Raw genomic sequence first — 22,491 nt, forward strand, 5'->3', positions numbered from 1 at the left:
TTACTTTGTATTTAATGACTTTGGTTTTATTTGAAATTATCCTCTTTAAATCTACTCTAAAAATATTAATATATGCACTTGTCTCTCATATTAGGATGTAAATTTTTGAAAGAAGGAACTAATTCATCTTTTTTCTGTTTTCCTGTCCCTAACACCTTGTCTGGCACATAGTAGGTGCTTAATAAAATTCATTGATTAATTCTAATTATTGAATGTTAAATTCAAAGTGTACCAAGTAGGGGCAACTAGGTGGCACAGTGGATAGAGCACTGGATCTGGAATCAGTAGGATCTAAGTTCAAATTTGGTCTCAGACACGTAATAACTGCTTGGTTGTGAGACTTTGGGTAAGTCACTTAACCTCATTGCCTTGCAAAAACAAAAAAAACTAAAAACTAAGTCTATCAAGCTGATGCTATATACTAAACATTATAACAGGATGGAGAAGAGAGATCCAAAATTATAAACTTTAGTCCCTGCCCTAAAGGGAATTCCATATAACTTCACATATGTTGAAAGAACCGCTCTGCTTGATTTCTTGTAAATTTAAATAATAGGCAATAAAACCCATTTAAAAACTCTAAAATAAAGGTTTTTCCTCATAAGCACATAGAATATCAGTTTTTTAGAGAAACATTCAAGGTCAAAGTCTCACCTATTCCTTGGGAAAGGGAGTAAGAGAGAAGAACATTTATCATTGTTAAAAATAGACAAATATAGCTGAAATTTGAGGTTGTTGCCATCAACATAAACTAGACACGCCCCTTTTGTTTAATTAGTAATTTTGAAAAGTCCCACTGGACTGAACCATTCACTCTAAGAACAGAGGGGTTGTTTCTCCTTACCTACTTTAAAAAGGGATTTTGTGGGACATCTACTTACCTTATTATATGACAAGACTTTTTACACATATGTTCATAAATTAACACATAGTACCAAATGAGCAATAAATCATTTTAGAGCCCAGGAAGCAAAGTTTCTTATAATATACCCTTGCACTCCCTCGAAGTAAGAGGAGCCTGCCTCCCTTTAAAAGGCATGTCAGGATGCTCAACCTTATCACCCATTTCATCATTTCAGTTCCAGCATCTATTTCTGCAAAGCAGCCACTACCAAAATCATGTTTGGAGGCTTAAGTGAGGCTAAACCTGCAACTCCAGAAATCCAGAAGATTGTTGATGAGGTGAGATGGTGCATTCTATGAAAGGAAATAATGAAAAGAAAGAAAATAATGGGTTCTGATAGTTTGATTCTCAATCTTTCTCTCTCTCTCTTTCTCTGTCAATTATGTTAGTCTTTTCAAAGTTTTTTTCAAGCTTTTAAGTTTGTCTCTCATCTCTATGATGTTCTCATCATCATTTATCCACCACAGGATTTTCTGTGGAATCAAGGAACTGGAAACAAAGTCAGATGGTCATTGATTTGGGGAATAGCTAAACAAATATAATTCATAAATGAAATAGAACATTCATATGCCATAAGAAATAATGAGTATGAAGAATTTAGAGAAGCATAGAAAGATTCATAGGAGATGGCAAAGTAAGCAGAAACTGGAAAAAGAGCATACAGGTTGGTTATAAAATTGTGAATCTGGTACAATGATAAGAGCACTGAATTAGAAGTCAGAGAAAGTGGGTTCAAATCCTACTATCTGAATCTTACTATCAACTTGGGAGGGCAGCTAGGTGGCATAGTGAATAGAGCACTGGCCTTGGAGTCAGGAGGATGGGAGTTTGAATCCAACCTCAGACACTTGCCACTTATTAGCAGTGTGATCTTGGACAAGTCACCTAACCCTGATTGCCTTGCATCCAGGGACATCTCCAGTCATCCTGATTCATATCTGTCCATTGGACCTAGATGGCTCTGGAGGAGAATATAAGGCTGATGACTTATCCCAGCCCCTGTCACTCAAATCATGTGCTTGTCATGACATCACCTCCCTGATGTCTTGCTCTTCTTTGAAAATGAAGGACAAAACATCAGTTTGATTTTTTTACTCACTTAATCCCCTTGGATCTCAGTTTTCCTTAAATATAAAATAAGGGGATTGTAGGAGGTGGTCTCTGATACATTTTCCAACTCTAAATTTATGATTCAATAAGTTGAAAAGGAAAGGACAAAAAAACTGAATACTGTGTAATTATTATAACCAAGCCTGGTCTCAGTAAAGAGTAGAGAAGATACTTCCTTCTCTTCTTTGCAGAGTTGATGGACTATAGGTGTAGAATGTATCCTAGACTGTCAAATATGATGGTTGATTTTTGTTGAGCTGCTTTCCCCCCTCTACTTTTTTAAGAAAAAATCTCTTGCACAGAATGCCTCACTGGGGGGAAGAGAGAGAAAAGATGATCTGGGTGAAAAAAATGTAAAACCAAAAGACATCAATTTAAAAGATAAAATATGTGTTTCTCTGGGTATTTAAGGCAACCTGCAGAATGGATATATCTAGCAATCACAAATTTTAGAAAATATGGAAAATTCCACCTATCAGCAGAGAATTAATTTATATAGTGTTCTGTATTTTATGAAATAAATAGAAACAGATAATTTGGTTTAGTTCATGGATAAAAAGCTGACTGGCAAAATGAGAGTTTGTTCTATTTTAAATCATTAATAATCCTTTTGGTTGTCAATTAATTTAAACCACTTAAAAGATTTAAGTATACATATGATACCCCTAAGAAGTCACTGATTTGTCAGACTAAAAATATACAAAGAAAAAAAGGAAAAAATGGTTTTATGATATGGGAAATATAAATGCTATAGAATGAAACAAGTCATTACTTCTACTCAGATCTTTTTAATCATGTGATGTTTAATATTTTAGAACCAGCATCTAATCCCAGTTCTGTTGTTGAATCTATAAAATGGAGAGGTTAGATAGAATAGGAATCTCTAAGGGCCCTTCTAGTTCTTTGGGTCTTTTATTATTACCTAAGTTTCTGAGGACATTTTTCTAATTTTATTTGGTAAAATCAATGCATAAATAAATTGTAGAATTATTAACAATTTGATTAATATCATTTTGAAATCACTAGAATAACCTTATTTGTTTTTTTTAAGGTCAAAATGATATACCAAAAAAAGCCAAGTTGCAAAAGAGATTAATGATCTCTGACTAAAAAGTCAACATATAAAGACTTTCCAAGCAATAAAATAGATTCTGGTATTGATAATTTTAACCTTTCTGACAAGATGATAAACAGTTTGTATTTCTAAGTTGTCACCTACAGATAGAAGTTTACTATAAATACAGGCAGAAGGAAATAATATAGGAAGGGAATGTTTCATTTCATTAGTTATGACTAAATAACCAGGCAGGGGGTAGGCCTATGTAATTTTTCTGTCTTTGTGACCTCACAGCAAAACTCTTAAGCCCACTGGGCCTCAATTTTCTACACTTTAAAAATAAAAAGGTTGAGGGTGGCCAGGTGGCACAGCAGTGGATTAGCCATGGAGTCAGGAATACCTGAGTTCAAATCTGGCCTCAGACACTTAATAATTGCTTAGCTGGGTGACCTTGGGGTAGTGACTTAACCCCATTGCCTTGCAAAACAAAAAACAAAAAAAAAAATGAGAAGGTTGAACTAGGTGACCTCTCAGGTCCTTTCTTCATTTGGATGCTGACTTTGACTGAAGTGATGTTAAGGGAGTTCCTGGACTAACACCTTGGGTGAATGTGGACTCATTGATTTTCAATCACATCTATGTCATTTCCAATCAAATGTATAATTGGACTTAATATGCTAAAGGGGAAAGAGCACTAAACTGAGAATCCAGAGATATGGGTTTTAGACTCAACTGGGCCATCTACTATCTTTGACCTCGAGTTTGAACTCAATTAGTCCTCAGTATCCTCATACGTCTACATGGGATGTCTAGATGCAACTTCTGAATTGTCATGGATACATAGGATCTGAGGCCTTTTGTGAAAAAAGGCTGTGCCTACTTTTCTCTGGAAAATCTCTAAGGTGGGGAGCTCTTATCTCCTCAAGAGATACTAGAATAGAATTAGACCCAGCTACTTACTTTCCTTAAATATCTCTGGTTTATATGTAGAAATCTGAGTTCAGAAAGAATGGGGAGAGGCTAGGTGGTGCAGTGGATAAAGCACCGGCCCTGGAGTCAAGAGTACTTGGGTTCAAATCCGATCTAAGACACTTAATAATTACCTAACTGTGTGGCCTTGGGCAAGCCACTTAACTCCATTTGCCTTGCAAAAACCTTAAAAAAAAAAAAAGAAGAAGAATGTCACTTCCCTGGTCACACTTAAGGGCAAAGCTTAAGACCCTTAGCTTAAACTCTCCAACTTAGTGCTGGCCCACTACATATTGGTTACACAAAAGATTATCATATTAGTAAATAGCAAGTAAATCCATTTATCTAAGGAAGACATCAAATGAAATTTTGAAAAGTTTTATAGATCAGAATATACCAAAAATACACATATGAATGAACTTCATCTGACAGCAAAGATATCTCAGCTCAAATATATGAGATTGAGAGAGAGAGAGAGAGAGAGAGCATGAAAATGATTTCATTCAAGCAGGAAGTCTTCTTCCCCATATCTCTAGGACATTACAAACTGCCCCAAAGTTAAATGGAAGCCACCTTTCAGGAAAATGAGAAATATAATACATATGCTATGAATTTCAAGGTCCTTGTGAGAATAAAATGAGATAATACCTAGTAAGCCTTTTATGACCATAAATTGTGGATCAAACATAAGCTATTATTACTATCCTCACATTTTATTGAGTACAGTGAATGAAATTCTCCAGGGAACATGCAACAAAACAATTAGTGCAGAGACCCTACAAACAGACAGCTTACTTCAAATTATGATCCAGTTTCATGCTGGAAGCATGTTTGTAGAGAGAGAGCCTGGAGTCTGAGGCAGGATTTGAATGCAGTCTTCCTGAGTTCAAGTCCTGAGTGCTATCCACCATGGCAAGTTGCTTTTCAAGTGCTTTGAAAGGGGATGTTGACAGTATTTTCAATATTTTAAGTTGTAATTATGAAATTCGAGTGGAAATATCCTTTGCTGCCAGAGTCAGAGATGAATTCCCAGTCTAGTGGGTCTGTAAGTCCAGCTAAGTGTACCCATGGTTATAGTACAACAACAGCAACAGTGTACGTGGAGCAGATCTGAATGTTTCTAAGATTGTTCAATCAGTCTCACCCTGAACAATTGCAGATTCGTGATAGCCAGAGATTGTTTCATTTGCTCAGCATTAAGAGTCTTCTTTATATATGCAAAGCACTGTGCTAGTTATGGAGAAACATTAAGTACTTGCCCTCCCAAAAGGTAAAGAGACCATTTTAGATGAGAAATTAACCTGAAAATATTTTTAAAGTCTAATTTTTCATTTAAGCAAAAGAAGTACTTGGCCAAATGTCCCTGTGGAGGCTCCTAAATTTGCCTTTATGAGTTCAGGGAACAGAAATAAATTATGAGACATTCATTGAAAGACCTTGCACATTTTATATTCTGTAATGTGACTTACATAATAATAATAATGATAATAAACTTTAATGTTGACTTGAGTTAACAGCTGCCAATACAATATGCCATTATCATGAAAGATGTTCAGTTAGAAATGGGATTATCTAAAGATGGTAAGACCTTCCAGGTACTCCTGTTGCAATGCAGATTGCATCAAACCCTGGAATATTTGCAGTCTTAGAAATCCATAATCACAAGAAAAAACACAAGCAAATGAAGATTGTCCAATGAATAGACTATAATAGATAGTTAAATGGATAGGTGGACTATAGAGTTGGTCTATCAGTATATCCATCTCTAACAGGCATTGGAGATGGATGATGAACCAGGTCCAGAATAGAAGAGGGGGAGAAAAAAGAGAGTAGGCTTGAATTTTGGAAATTACACAATATTTAAATAAGCCCAATTAGTTTCCTGAATTAGTGATCATTCTCTTAACACTTCTATTCTAATGATACACATAACTATGCATTATAGAATATATAATGCACATAATTCAAAATAATTAAACCTAAAGGTCACTAAGGAAGAATAGAAAAGTATTTCGTGGGAGTGGGTAGGCATTCACCATTTGGTACATTACCAATGAAAAATTACAGAGAAGGGATACGAAGGGTATGTTTGACAAAAGAAATAGTTGATCATGAGAAGGAAGTGGGCCAATGTGGTCCAAAAAGACTCTTTGGGGGGGCCACAAAAGTTACATGGTGCAGAAAGGCTGCCTCTGCTCTAGACATACCCTCATCCTCCTTCCTCGCACCTCTGTCCTATTTCTTTTCTGGATATTCTATATGAGAAAGGATATGTTAGAATCTTTCATGCTGAGAATATGCACACCACATTTTTGCGAGTGGAAGACGGGAAAACATTCCTTGATTTTATCTCAGCATCTCCTTAATCTCTAACACTTAGGATGCATTTTCTGTTGTAAATTCGGCATCCATCCCCTTCCATTGCCCTTCAGTCATTTTAAATGATTAATTTATTCTGTAGTAAGTATTTCTGGTTCAGAAGTCAGAACTGGGAGATCCCTATACCTTGGGAAAATGGCAGCTGATTGTAGTATGAATGTGCCAGTTTCAGAAAGCAGCCTTTCTCAGAATTCTCAACTCCTTCCTTACTGTCATAGCCTGATGGTCATCATTCTAGGTCCAGCGACCCTACTCTGGACAATCAGTCCTGGTTGTATCTTTGAACCTCCAGGGACTTAGACAATGATATATTCTCTCCTCTGTAACCATCTACTCTTGATTCCCTCTCCTCTCCTCATGTCACCTGGTTATCTCAAGTCTACTTCAAGTCTTACTTTGTTTGAGGTAGGTATCAAAATACTTGTAATATAAAAATCAACCACTTTAAGCATTCTTGTTCAATATTTCCTCTTCTAGGAGAGCCTCTAATTCCCAAAATAGACTACAACAGTCACTCTTGTAGGAAAAGTGAAGGGTAACTGATGGATGGTCTGCATGTTTAGTTGTTTTTTAAACCATGCAGAAATCAAGAATGAGTACTTCATCTGTGAATATGGATAGACAGGAATGGACAAAGATGAATGTTTGGTTTTGATCTGCACTTTTGGAGAGAATGCCCACAGAGATTCATAAATTATCAAAACAAAATTGAATCTTAAACAGTTTCAATCTTAAGATGTTAAAGACCATTCATATATTTCTTTGTCTAAGGAACTTAGTAATCTCTTGTCTTCTATTCATCTAGGTCCTCTGTTGGGAATTTTATATCTTTAGGTACTCACACTAATTGCAGATGAATTTAAATATTGGCACGCACTGAATTTTTACATAGCATCTAAAATTTATATATAGGAACTTAGAATCCCGCAAAAGAAATAAGACATATGCAGAAGTAACTGGAAAATGAGAGACTGATGATGATGATGATGATGATGATGATGATGATGATGATGATGATGACAATATATTGAATTAAATTTCCTTTTGGGGGAAAAGGAAGCCTGTTTTGTATTCCCAGAACTTAACACAGGGTCATGCATATAGCAAGTGTAAAATAGACACTTATTGCCTGAACTGTAGGCAAATCATTTATACTCTCTGGACCTCAATTTCCTAACCTGTAAAAAGAGAATGTTAGACTAGATGACTTGCAAGATGAAATTCTATGATTCTAAGAAATCCATAAACAGCAATGGAAAAAAAACAAAGAAAAAGAAAAAAGATAGGAAAGAATAAAGCAAGTTTGATTGCTTTGCTTCCTCTTCTCCAATGAGAACAGACAGTCACATGGCTCATCAGGGAGGCTGCCCTCACTAATTGCCCTGACTAAAGAGCACTTAAATGTGGTGAAGCAAATATCCATTTGACTTTCAACATGATCAAGGCCAGTGTAGTTCCGGTCTAATCCTGTAAATTTAGTCTAGATCAGACTAGTGTGGGGACATATGTTCTTTCAGTGGTAGCCTTGAGGTGTTTGACTCAATGATAAGCCAGTGGGTACTGAATACTCTTGCAAGACTGTAACTTGGATAGTCAATCCTCTGAAACAGATTGCAACCTCTCTAACCATACAGTTTTTGTTTAAAAAAAAATCACCTGTCACAACCTTTGCCAGTATAATGACTATAGGTACACTGGTCCTTAATTAGGACCTTCTCTGGAGGTACTATTTCCCCCTATATAGGATTCTAGATTCAGAGCTTAAAAACACCTGAGAATCACTTAATCCAAACTTTTCATATTAGGAAACTGAGCGCCAAAAAGGTGAAATCACTTGCTCAGAGTCGCACAGGTTATAATTGTCCAAGTCATGTTTCAAAGCTAGTTTGTGCAAGGTTTGCTGAATTCTAAATCCAACCCTCCCCTTACAGTGTTGCAGTTCCTCTGCATTCACAAGTAATCTTAGAAGATTGGTGCCAAACTTTATACCCAGATTCACCCCAGTATTAAGAAGGGACTAGAATCCTTTCTGTCTTCTTGGGACCCTCAGAAACAAAGATAATCTATGTCCAACTTCTCTATCCACCCACCAGTGATGTAGATATAATAACATTCTTAAGTTAACATAAACATGTGACTAAAGATGTATCCCCATGATACCCAAACAAAAATAGTGAAAAACCTGATTAGAAAATATTCCTGAATGGAAAAAAAATGGATGTTCAATGAATGGCCAGACTTTAAAAATTTTGTTGCAAAAGGACCCGAATTTAGGGTATTTGACATATAAGATCCAAGAAAAATACAAGGTAAACATCAAAGACTAATTGCAATGATAAATAATTACAATAAGGACAAGTTGTTACCTTCTTATATAGTTGAAAAGTAAACCATATATATATATATATATATATATATGTATATATATATATACATATATATATATATATATATATGGAAAAAAGAGTAATTATCTCATACAAATGAGATAAGAAAACAGATACAGAGGAATTAGATGGGGAAGAGGACTGGTAGTTCTGGAATCTGTTAAAGAGGGTACTACATATATGCATATATACTTATATATAGTATACTGCATAAAGTATATTAAGTCTTCTAAATTCAGAAAGAATTAAGAGGGTAATTAAGAGCATAAGGAGATAGAGAGTGGGGAGAAGATGAAAGTGGGATTCTTGAAAGAGGATAGGTTAATGAATAGGAGGACAAGGTAAGGGGTAGAAGTGAAGCAGAGGAATCAGGAGGGATAGGAATAGCGTAAAGGCAATTAAAAAAACAGGAAGGAGAAAATAAACAACTGATTATAATTTAGAATGTGAAATAGCTGGTTTCACCCATAAAATGGAAATAATAGATTAAAATTCTGAACTCAATAATATGTAGCTTTTTGGAAATGTATAAAAATGAGAGATACATACAATGATAAAATAAAGATCAGGAGTAGAATGTATTATGTAAAGAATTAGGAGTAGTAATCATGATCTCAGACAAAGTTAAAACTAAAATGGATTTAACCAAAAAAGAAAAATATGGAAATTACGTCCTTCTGTCAGGAATATTAAAAATATTGTTTTGGACTACTAAAAGTACTTAAACAATATAAGGTTGGAATATTGCTGTAGTAGAGGAAATGATAAGCTAGGGAATTTAGAAGAATATGAAGTCTTGGGTTTAGGAAGGAAGATGCATCTTTAGAGAAGCAAAGGGTAAGTAGAAATAAAAATATTAAGGCAATAATTGTTTTTTCTTTAACCACAGCAACGTTTAAAACAGAAATGCAATGTGAAAGACATTTCAGAAACTAAGTACAAGTCAGCCCATGTCTGTCAGGTTTACCTGAGAAATATCACACATTTTGGTTTTGTTCAACTAATGAACCTCAGCACACCAGACCTCTCTATCCTCCACTATCTCTTGAACTATGTCCAAGCTCATGTGCATTGCTGCTATGATATCATTCATCTCATCCTCTGTCCTTTTCTTCTCCTTTTACTTTAATTCTTTCCCAACATCTGGTTCTTTTCCAATGAGTCCCATTATGTAGCCAGAGTACTTCAGTTTCAGTTTCAGGATTCTACTGAATGTCGATATGCTGTGTAAAATCAATAATAATGAGAGTTCCTATTTTATTAATAATAACGTTCATTAAATATGAATTGCCTAAAAAGACTGCCACCTGATGAGCCATTAGGAAGCTGTGAGAATTAACTAAAGATTACAGCACAGGTTGGACCTACAGTTGGGTAATCCCCTAGTTCGATTACTAAAGTGTAGCAGTTGTTCCTAGTACCCTGTGATTCTCTCATGATCATCTATGGTCTCTTTCATGAAGTCAAGTCTACAGAGCACTGAGTGAAGCAGATAGTAGATAGTTGGTTGACAGATGAATATGACCAAGACAAAGAACCAATATGGGTCAGTTTCAACTAAACAAGCTCTTCATTTTTTAATAGCAAAGGTCTGAGTGCTAAATTATTCAATATATTTCACAGTTTACACTTGACCCCTGAATAACATATGGCAGTACATGAGAAAGCATGGCAATTCTGGAGTTGGGAGATGTGGTTCAAATCCTACCTCTGACACTAGCTACCTATGTCTTTAGTCAAAGTCTTTAACTCCCTCTGCTTAAAATTCCCATTTATATAAAAGAAGAGGTTAGAATGCTTGACCTCTCTCTGAGGTTTCTTCCAGCTCTAGACATATGACCCTACCAGCAAAGCATGTGTACCTACTTCAACATCATGCAAATAACTGGCACAGCCTAGCAGGACCCACCCTGGACTTCCTCATCCCTGGATATTGATCCACCCTTCAGATCTCAAAGAAGATCCTTCCCCTTTTGGATTTCAGCTTCTTTCCCTGTCACCTCATCCATTCTTCCATACCTGCTGAACCTGCTTTTCACCCACAATAGGACCTCCAAGCACTCAACCTCTCCCATTTCATTAATTCATTATTGCCCTACCCACTCCAGACTCTGTGATCAGTCACGTTTAATACTGACTTCACTATTCTAGGCTACCAAGACTTTTTGCCATTCTAATCTTCAAGTCAGGATTGGTCCTCCTTCTCTTTAACCTCTATACATTATTAGACAAATAATCACCCCTCTTTTAAAATCTGGTGTGTTTTGTCATTTCCATCAAATTTATTTCCCTTTTACTCCTTTCCTCTATAAAAAAGAATAAAAAAGAAAAAATCTAATCAATACATCAAGTCCATGCAGATCTTCACCACGTGGCAACCATAAATTCACACCTCTTAAAAAAAATAGAGTGGGATCATTTCCTCTCAAGCAAAATTCTCTCTACTTGGCTCTGTTGCACTACATTCTCTGGTTCTCCTATCTGATCCTCTTTGTTTTTCTTCCCTCTTTTTTCTGAACCTTAATTTTACAGTATTCTCCAAGCCTCAGACTTCAACTATTTTCTCTTTACTTCCAGATCAACTCATTCTCTGTATTTTACCTATTGAACATTGATCTCATCCTGGAGCAATCTCTTATCATAAGGCCCACCCTACTGAATAGTGATTCCCTAGTCTGGACCACCATTTTGTGAGGTCCCAGCCATCCTCTCCTGGCTCCATCCATTCCCTATACTTCTCTTCCACTCTCCGTCCATCTTGCAGCCAATTGAATGATCTTTCTCCCTCCCTCTACTTCCACTTTTCAGCATTTATGCATTGTCTTTTCTGTCTTATTTGCTCATATTTGTACCCCCAGCACTTACCACAGTTTCTGATTTATGGGAAATGCTTTATTTGTATATCTAATATTCTCTTCCTCTACCATGCTTCCAATTATTACCTCTATGCTGATTGACTTCCAAATTCTGAGTCTAGTTCTTTCTCCCCAATAAAAATCGAATTCCTCAGTTTTAGCTACCTAAGAATCATTTCCAATCAGACATGATACTGTCAAATCAGACTCACCAAGGAAAAAAGTGAACTCATAAGCCTTCCGTAAATTAACTCTCCTTTTCCAGTGGATCCCTGTCAGAGGCATCAATAATACTCTCACCTGGAACTAACACCTGACTCTTATCTTTATTCATCCTCTTTTCTCATCTATATCCAACTCATAAAGGGGGACAGGAAATGTTTCCATCAATATGTCTCCCTCCATTCCTCCCTAGTTACCTTCTTCTTCCCTCTAGGCCCTTAACGTCCCTCTCTTGAATCACTCCACTAGTTGGCCTGTGTGACTCAAGGCTCTCTTCTATTAAATCTATACTCAATGGAAACTTTCCTTAAATATTTCTGTAAAACAATTCATCATTCGACTGCTCACGTCTTTGCCTCACTGTTCTACCCTAACCCCTCTCCACCACAGCCCCCATGATCCTGCCCCTGTCTCATTTCCTCCCTCAACCCAGTGAAATCCTGACCCATTCTTAAAAGACCCACAAAGAGCAGTATTTGAACTAAAGATTGCTGCAGAGATTAGAGAGAGATTATGATGGCAGGTAGGATTGGTTAAAGGGAGAAGAAAGAGCCTCTTCAAGGAGAAAAGAGCCCTAGCAGCAAATCAGCCAGAGCTTGATCCAGGTGTCTGCTAAGAAAGTACCCAGAATTTTGACAGGGCCCTAGGTTTCAGACAAGTTGGTTTCACATTCCACAAGAATCTTCCCCCCCAAAAAAAACAGTTCCAGGAAGCTAGGTGGCTCAGTGGATAGAGCACCAAGGTGAAGTGAGGAGGACATGAGTTCAAACACAGTCTCAGACACTTAATTGTCTAGCTGGGTGATCTTGGATAAATCACTTAACCCCTTTGCCATAAATAAAAACAAATAGAAATTTTAAAAAACAGTAATGCAATGACATATGTTGTAGTGTAGGAAATGTTATCTTCTTCAGAATGTCCAAACTGGTATCCTCAAATTCATTATCTATTTCCCAAAGTCCTTTTCCAAACTTGCCCATTTCTAGTGAAGGTACCACTGCTCTACCAGTCTCTCAGGTTTGAAACCTCAGCATTACCCCCATCTTTTCACCCTTCCTCAGGCCATTTATTGAATCATTCACTAAATCTTGCTATTTTTAACTCTATAACAATCCTTATAGCCTACTCCTTCTTACTACTCATAGAACTACCACCAAGGTTGAGGTTCACATCATCTTTTTCCCAGATTATTACAACAGTCTCCTAATTGGTCTTCCTCTCTCTCTGCTCTCACCATTCTAGTCTGTCCTTCATACTGTTGCCAAAGCAATTTTCCAATTAAGATCCTGAATGCCACTCCTCAATTGGCTTTAGCGGCTCCTTATTACTTCAAGGATAAAATTTTAAGTCTATTTAAAGCTTTAAAACCCTATTACCCATCTTTCCAGTTTTATTCCCTATTACTCATCATTCTACATTCTGCAATCCAATGAGCCTGGCCTTCTTTCTATTACTCATATAACACTCCATCTTCAATCTTTGACTTCGCTCTACCCAATGCCTGGAATGCTTTCACTCCTCATGGAATCACTCTCTTCTGTTAACTCAAGCAATACCTTCCATAGTTATTCCTGCCACATCATAGGGGTTAGGAGAACAATACTCCCATAGTTCAGAAAATCCATGTAAAATTCTTTGACCATGTCTTCATACCAGAGAAGTAGTCTGATTTTTTTTCCTTTTCTTTTATAGGGTTAAGTATTTGGTCATAGTCTCTGTGTTATCTGACAGCCATCATGTGTCATTTGTAGACTTCCACAAAACTCCTCAAAACTTCCTATTTGATTTCTTATACTGACTCACAAGATATCAAAACTTGATGTGGATGAGGAAACCTTCAGAATTCTCCAATTACCAATACTCTCCTCTTCTCAAACTACCTCATATCTAATATAGCTATACTTAAATATGTATTAGTATACTTCATTAGAATATATGTTCCTTGTGTATAAGGATTGTTTCATTCACATTATTTGCACCTCTAACACTTCATAAGGTGCCTAGATATTATAGAGTCTTAGTACATATTCACGGAGTGAAAGATTGTAAATCCACATTCATACACACACATTTGTATATAAATGAATATCTATATGATTTTTTAAAAATCTGGACTGTGGTTTCATTAGTGTGAGAAAATAATGAAAACTCCTTCCATCCATACAGGTCAGCAACTCATGCATAATATTTTAGAAATTTATGGGGCACTGAAAGATACAGTGATTTGGCCATGGTAGCTACAATATACCAGAGGCAAGATTTAAACTCAGATCTTCTTGACTCCCAAGCAGTCTTCTTTACACTGGTTCACACTGCTTCTCATGTCTGTATATCTGTTTGTGCATATGGGTGCTAATGTGTCTGTAAGTGTATCTTCAAAGGCAGCAGGGGGCCTATTATAATTGCATCCATACTTCCATTCAATCTAATCTATTAGTTGCCATGTACATGTTTATTATTCTTTTATTAGTCAAGAGCAAAGACTGAGGTGAATATGGATGTGTTATTTCTCTGAGCATCAATTTCCTTGTGAAAAAACATAGGAGCTAGATTTAATGATTTCCAAGCCTGCTTCTAGTTCTAACACTTTAAGAGTCCATTATTAGCTCTACTCAGAGAATGTTAAAGGACTTTCAGGTTATCTAGTCCAAATACCTGGAAACTGAGGCCCAAAGGAGTGAAGCAAGCAGGCAAGCATTCATTGTCAATATTTTAACAAGGAAACTGACAATTACAGATATAGTATATACAAGCAAATATACTAAAAAAAAAAAGTTAACATCAGATAGAAAAGCACTAACAACTGTGAGCACTAGAAACAGAACTCATGCAAAAGATAACATTTATGTTAAGTATTGAAGGAAACTAGGGAGTCCAAAAGACAGAGGCCATGGAAAGTATTTCAGGATATGCAATGACTTAACTCAGGGTCATACAGTAACTATTGCTCAGAAAGTATTTATTAAGATCTGGGAACATAAAGACAAAAAATGAAATTCTCTGCCCCCAAGGAGCTTACATTCTTTTAGGAAAGAAAAGCTGCATATGAATGAATTTATACAAAGTAAGTACACTGTCAATTGAAGTGAAAGTACTCTAAGCAGTTGGCAAGACTTCACATAGAAGCTGCTACTTAAATACATGTGTGAATACATTTATATGTGTGTTATATATTTTATATTTTTATGGTAATATTTCTAGTGGCAAAAAGACCTGTGGGCTGATAGACTCAGCAGCTTTCCTTATTTGGAAGAGTGACAGGCAGTCAGATGATAAGTAATATTGACAGGCAGTCAAGTGATAAGAGGAAGAATGTGTTAACTCTAGTTTGGAAATTGTTATCCTTACTGTCTGAGTTGCCAAATGTCAGATTTGTTCTGGTGGAAATAGTTTCTCTGTAGTTAATCCCAACAGAATATTCTGGTGAGCATTAAGATGGTGGAGATTTTTTTCTAGATAGGCTCATCCTGATACTGAATAAAATACAAACTGAGGATCTTTTTTCACAACCCTGAAGCTCCATTTCTTTGACCTCTAAGGATACTAGATAGGTTGATGGATATATATGTGTATGTAAATATATAGACATATATGTTTGGGAGTATATATGTATATAAAAACTTCTTCAAAATACATGTGTGTATCTTCTTCCATCCTACACATTGCTAGCCACTTGGCAAATGCCCATCATTGTTGTTAGCCATTTCAGATATATCTGATTCTTCAATTGTGGCTTTCTTGGCAAAGATACTGGAGTGGTTTGCCATTTCCTTCTCCAGTTTATTTTACAGATGAGGAAACTGAGATAAACATGGTTAAGTGACTTAACTAGGGTCATAAATCTAGCAACTGTCTGAGACAGAAACTGAGTCTTCCTGATTCCAAGCTTTATCCACTGTGTCATACAAGTGTCCAGTTACTTATCAGTTGATGCTAATTAATTTTTTAAAATATTTTCCAGCCATGCCTCTTGATTTATTGAATTCTGAGTTGAAGACAATGTCAAATGAATTAATATAAATAAAGAGCTTTGCAAATTTAGAGCAGTTAAATAGGTGACTCAGTAGGAAGAGCACTGGATCTGGAGTAAGGAAAACTCATTTTTTTGAGTTCAAATCTGGCCTCAGAAACTAGCCATGTGACCTTCGGCAAGTCACTGATCTGTTTGCCTCAGTTTCATCATCTGTAAAATGAGCTGGAGAAGGAAATGGCAAACCACTTCAGTATATTTGGCAAAAACAAAACAAAAACTCTGAATGGTGTCATGAAGAGTTAATCACCACTGAAATGACTGAATAAAAAGAAAAGGATGACAATGATCAGGTAACTTGCACCTGAAATTTGGGTGCTAAAATGAATCTTTTTCTTCTGCAGGTTAAACAGGGATTATTTCATGTTTTTGTCTTTGCACCCCCAGTACCTAGCACAGGTGTTCAATAAATGCTGACTGGTTGATTAGCATCGAGAAGAGAAGACTCACTAGAACCATAAAAGATGTCTTCAGGTACTTTAAAGGATAGAGAGGGATGTGATTTGATCTGTTTGACCCCAGAAGACAGAACCAATAGCAATGGGTAAAGTTGAAAAAAATGGCAAATTTAAGCTTGAAATAAACTATCTAGAAGTAGAATGAAAAGGTCATAGTATCATATATCTGGAGTTGGAAAAGATCTCAGAGATCATTTAGTCCAACATCCTCATTTTACATATAAGGAAACTGAGGTCTTGGGTGAGTAGTAAAAGATCACACATAGTAAGGATCAGAGGGAGGATAGGAATCACTCTAAAGGTAATATTCTTTACCCTGCCACTGTCCCTCCTTATTGGAATTCTTTAAACAAAAAGCTAGAGAAACATGGGATCATAAATTTTAAAGCTGGAAGAGAACTTAGCAGTCTAATCAAACTCCCTTATTTTATGGAAAAGAAAACTAAGGTTCAAAGAAATAAAGCAATTTGTCCAAGGTCACAGAGGTAGTGACGACAGAGCCAAGATTTGAATCTAGGTTCAATGGCTACAAATCCAGCACTCTATCTACTGTACCACACTTCCCTTCAACTCATTAGATATGTCATATACTGGGGGTTGTTTTTCTGTCATGGGCAGGAGTAAGTATAGCTTAATCCCTAAGGTATTTTCCAGATAAGATTCTGAAATTCTATGTTAGGATTCTTAGCAACTCAGAGATTTATAGAATCCTGACCAGAAAATGTGCATTGCAGCCCGTAAGGAAACATTAACCACCCATCATGTGGTCAATTCATCTATCAATCAATCATTTATTCCAAGTTTAGAAGAAATAATTTCTGTTGCAACCGATTCCTTCCTTTTGAAATTTTTTTATGTATTTGCTAATTTGGACAAATACTGTGTTGCTCCCAATGGAATATAAATTCTTTGAGATTAGAGGCTGGTTGTGGGTTTTTGGGTTATTGTTTTGTTTTTTAATTTTTTTTATTCTCAGCACCAAGAACAATGAATTAGACACATTGAGCAAAAATTTATTTTTTTAATCATTTATTAATTGTTTAATGAATTGGGGTGAAAAGAGGGATTTGACTAAAGGTTCCATTGTTGCTAGTATTGCATTGACCACTGAGTAGATCAAAATAATATTACTTTCAGATAACCACTAAATTCCTTACTTTCCTTTCATTTCCTAAGGTAAAACCAAAGTTTGAGGAAAAGATCAATGGAAAATGTGAGATGTTTAAAGCTGTAAGTTTCAAAAGTCAAGTGGTTGCCGGGTTCATGTATTATGTAAAGGTCAGTATTCAACATGTCATTTAACTCTAAAATACACTACTCAATTGTTGTTGGACTTTTTTTTCTATTTGAATATATGTGTATATATATATATATATATATACACACACACACACACACACACACACACACACACACACACACACATATATATGTGTGTATATATAAATATATATATGTATATATATATGTATATATATATATATATATATTTATATATATATATATAAAGTTTTGGGATAGTTTTTCCCCTGCCCATTTGAAAAATTGGAGGAAATGGTGTCTGTCTCAGGGGAAATATAATGATGTCATGGAAACCAAGATAAAGGGAAGAAGACAGAAAGGAGGAAGAGTCTTGGGAAGAGATTCATATCAACATGGGGAGAAAAGGAGAATTAACCTGATAGGTATTGTACTTATATTGAACCGGAGATGTGGTAACCAAAGAATGAATAGTGAATTGAGGAGGAATGAGAGAGGAAGAAAATAAGAGAATGATAAAGACTCTCACTAGCCCATCACTTTGAATAGCCAGGCAACAGGAGAGAAATATAGCCAAGACAAGATTCACAGAAATGAGTTTCCATCAGGGAAAGCCCTCATGTTTAAGACTGTGACTCTGAGAATTTGCATAAATACTTAATATACTCATAATTATTCCTTTGGGGAATTCCATTTGAGTTTACAATTCCTCTAATAAAATGTTAGCCCATAAGATTGTGATTTGCATGCTTGCAGGTAGAGAGTAAGTCTTGGGTATCAATACTTTGTCCCAGGTTTTCCTGTATTGAAACGATAAGATAAAAGTGAGAAAATTCCCAAGGTACTGAGTCTTTCATGACACGAAAGTCTCCAAAATAAGGTTGCTAAGGTTATGTCCTGAATCCAACAACTAGATTATATGTTTTTGGAGAGTAAGCATTCTGCTTATATCAGAGCCTCAAAAATGTGAGAATCAGGTCACCATGAACCGTAAGCAATTTCATTGGCACCCAGAATTTCAAATATCACCTTATCAAAGATCACTGATGTATATTTTTCTTTTTCCAAATCCTATACATATTTGGGGAATTTTATCTGAATTCATGATGGATTTTTATTATAGTAGTATATTCTGGGTCTATGAACCCTCTCTACTAGCACAAATCTAAACTCATCTATTGATTTTGTTGAGTACTCAGAGGAGTTGCTTGGAGCCTCAGCTGGTTAAGTGACTTACCTTGGATCATACAACTGGTAAATTTAAGAGGTTATGAACCCTCTCCAGATACAAACTCAGCACTCTCTATACTACAGCATAATTTAAAGAGAAATTTATGACCATAGAGACTCTCAATAGAGTCAGCAGTGGACAGACGCACAACTGGGAACAACTTGGTCATTTTGAGGATTGTGGTTAGAGATACCTATAAAATATAAATAAGATGGATCCAAGTATTTCTATATTTAAGGTACAGCAGTAGACCTATGTCAGTTGAGTTAAAGAGGCTGTATTAAGGTGCTATAAAGGACATGTCAGCCAGGTAGGAGCATCTGCTGCAGCATAGGAAGAAAGGAAGAATTAAAAGGACAACTATGTGCTGCTAAGAGCTTCATAAATATTCTCTCATTTTGATCCTTACAACTGAGATAAGAGACATTTCCTACTTGAGAGATTAAGTGATTTTACCAACACAGACTGGAACCCAATTATTGATTTTGTTGTTGGTCTTAGGGAGTTACTTGGGGACTACAGTGGTTATGTGATTTACCAATCCAAACCACTACCTAGCCTTAGCCTTTATGTTGGTTTCATTTACTCTCTTTTGCTAAAGGTTAGATTTGTGTGGAAAGGATGGGAAATAAAATACAACAATAAAATACAACATATCAATAGAGTAAGAAAATAGGGCTATCTATCCCTCAAGGAACTCAACTTTGGAAGGAAGCCATAACATATGCAAGGGCCACAATGCTTGGGTTAAAATAAAGAAGGGGGAATATATATTTTTGTATGGCACATGATCTTTTTTTCTGCACATTTCAGAAAATAAAATCCTTAAAAATAAATCAAACTTTAGGACAGAGACAAAATTCAAATTCAAAACAGTACTTGACTCTGTTATTAAAAGTTGTTTAGATATTCAAAAATCCAGGTCCTTAACAACTGGAGTCAGCTGTGGTCTAATGAAAACAACCCTGGATTTGGGATGTAACAAACAAGTATCGATTAAAAGAATTACTCTTTGCCAGGCACCAGGTTAAATTCTTTGTAAATGTTATGTTATTTAATCCTGACAACTATCCTTGGGGATTAAAGAAATCAGGAGAGGAAACTGAGGCAGACAGGAAATGTCCTATCTCCAAGCCCATCATTCTATCTATTGCATCTTATAAGTAGTTTATAAATACTGGATAAGTGACTAACCCACTGAACCTTACCACAAAATCAATAGATTGGACTAAAGGCTCTTCCAGCTTTATATATAAGATCTTACAAACTAAATTGTACTGGTGCCTGTCTGAATATTACTGTAGTTCTTTAGACTTTTGTGAATCCCAAGTCCCTTAGCTTTAAAAATAAAACTAAGTGATCTCTCTGTTACTTCCTGCTAGAATATTTTTTCAGAGCATGAATAGACTCAATAGGTTAGAATAAAAATAAAAAATTCACATCAGAGGTCATCTAGTCAAAACTCATACCTAAAACAGAAATGGTATACAATGACTCTTGAGAAGTTAAGAGGTGGTGGGAATCCATGTGATTAATTCCCTACTTCTCTTTATTTGCAGGTATTTATGGGAAATGATCAATATGCACACTTGAAAATAGTAGAACCAATCCCTCAAAAAAACGAGCCAATAAAGCTGTTGGACTTCCAGACTGGCAAAACTAAGGATGATGAAGTGACTTACTTTTAGAAGCATAATCCAGAATGCTTTTGATGCTTTCTTGAATATCCTGTATCAATAAGCCCAATTAAAATTAAATATGAATCTTCTAAAAGTTGATTTTTTGACTTGGATGATTTATTGATTAGTTTAATCTTCCCTCTTTTACTTCTTATTATTTATTATTATAAGGTAAGGCTCACTGGATAGAGAAAAGGGGAAAGAAAATGTTCAGAAATAGAGTGATATAAAAACAAAAGATATCAATTAAAAATTTTTAATCGATTCTGAAATTATTTGCTTTAAATCATTTTACATCTCAGCTCATCCTATAGCAGATACTGGTTTTCAAATAGTCAAGGAACATTAGGTTACCCTAAAGAATTGCCAAGCAAAAAATTGTAAGTAAATTCATATGGAGAAATAAAAAGTCAAGAATTTCCAGGAATTTAATAAAAAAAAGTGCAAAAGAAGGGGGCTAAGCCCTACCTGATCTAAAATTATATTATAAAGCATCAGTCATCAAAACTGTTTGGTATTGGCTAAGAAATAGAGTGTTGGACCAGTGGAATAGACTAGGTGCAAAAGCAGGAGATGATTATAGTAATCTGCTGTTTGATAAACCCAAAGAGTCCAGCCATTGGGATAAAAACTCCCTCTTTAATAAAAACTGCTGGGAAATTGGAAGTTAGTATGGAAGAAACTTAGATAAGACCAACACCTAACACCCTTTACCAAGATAAGATCCAAATGGTTGCAGGATTTAGATATAAAAAACAATACTATAAGCAAATTAGAAGATCAAGGACTAGTTTACCTGTCAGATCTATGGAAAGGGGAGCAGTTTATGACTAAGGAAGAGTTGGAGAACATCACCAAAAACCAACTAGATGATTTCAATTACATTAAATTAAAAAGCTTTTGCAGATATAAAACCACTGTAACCAAGATGAAAAGAAATGTAGTAAATTGGGAAACAATCTTTACAAATAATGAATCTGTCAAAGCACTCATTTCTAAAATATACAGAGAACTGAGTCATAGTTTTAAAAAAAAAGTCATTCCTGTGACAGCTAGGTGGTCTAGTGGTTAAAGCACCAGCCTTGGTGTCAGGAGTACCTGGGTTCAAATCCGGTCTCAGACACTTAATAATTATCTAGCTGTGTGGCCATTCCCCAATTGACAAATGGTCAAAGGATATGCAAAGGCAATTTACAGATGAGGAGGTCCAAGCATTCCATAGCCAAATGAGAAATTGCTCTAAATCATTAATTATTAGAGAAATGCAAATTAAAGCTTCTCTGAGGTACCACCTCACACCTCTCAGACTAGCCAATATGACCAAAAAGGATAATGATCATTGTTGGACAGGTTGTGGAAATCTGGGACATTATTACACTGTTGGCGGAGCTGTGAACTCATTCAAACTTTCTGGAGAGCTATTTGGAACTAAGCCCAAAGGGCAACAAAAATCAGCATTCCCTTTCACCCAGCAATACCACTACTGGGTCTATACCCTGAAGAGATTATGAAAAAGGGTAAAAACATCACTTGTACAAAATATTTATAGCATCCCTGTTTGTGGTGGCAAAGAATTGGAAATCAAGTAAATTCCCTTTAATTTAGGAAAAAAAACAGATAATTTATTGTCAGATCTTGTTTTTTCTTAGACTTTTTGGCTCTTCCTTAAGGATATGATTTCTCTCTCATCACACTCAGTTTGGATCAAGGTACAACATGGAAACAAGGTAAAGACTGACAGATTGCTTTCTTTTTTTAAATTTATTTTTATTAAAGATGTTATTTGAGTTTTATAATTTCCTTCCAATCTTACTTCCCTCTCCCCCAAGGAAAGAAATCTGTCAGTCTTTACTTTGTTTCCATGTTGTACCTTAATCCAAACTGAGTGTGATGAGAGAGAAATCATATCCTTAAGGAAGAGACAAAAAGGGGTGGCTAGGCCGTGCAGTA

At 35.7% G+C, this 22,491-nt stretch overlaps 1 protein-coding gene across 1 annotated transcript; it reads left to right on the plus strand.

Moving 5' to 3' along the window:
• The first annotated feature begins 1,052 nt into the window (after positions 1-1,052).
• On the plus strand, positions 1,053-20,638 carry LOC141507203 (cystatin-A5-like). The gene is made up of 3 exons (XM_074214647.1): positions 1,053-1,182; positions 17,548-17,649; positions 20,422-20,638. The coding sequence occupies exons 1-3, from the start codon at positions 1,120-1,122 to the stop codon at positions 20,548-20,550; spliced, it is 294 nt and encodes a 97-aa protein (XP_074070748.1). The 5' UTR covers positions 1,053-1,119; the 3' UTR covers positions 20,551-20,638.
• Positions 20,639-22,491: the final 1,853 nt, after the last annotated feature.

Source organism: Macrotis lagotis, chromosome 1, assembly GCF_037893015.1.
Source record: "Macrotis lagotis isolate mMagLag1 chromosome 1, bilby.v1.9.chrom.fasta, whole genome shotgun sequence".
In the NCBI taxonomy this organism is placed as follows: Eukaryota; Metazoa; Chordata; class Mammalia; order Peramelemorphia; family Peramelidae; genus Macrotis; species Macrotis lagotis.

Bases quoted from the DNA above. Each gene is read 5' to 3' on its own strand.
- LOC141507203 (XM_074214647.1), top strand. From the start codon at position 1,120: ATGTTTGGAGGCTTAAGTGAGGCTAAACCTGCAACTCCAGAAATCCAG. The intron at 1,183-17,547 runs GTGAGATGGTGC...TCATTTCCTAAG, and splicing joins TCCAGAAGATTGTTGATGAG to GTAAAACCAAAGTTTGAGGA. The intron at 17,650-20,421 runs GTCAGTATTCAA...CTTTATTTGCAG, and splicing joins GGTTCATGTATTATGTAAAG to GTATTTATGGGAAATGATCA.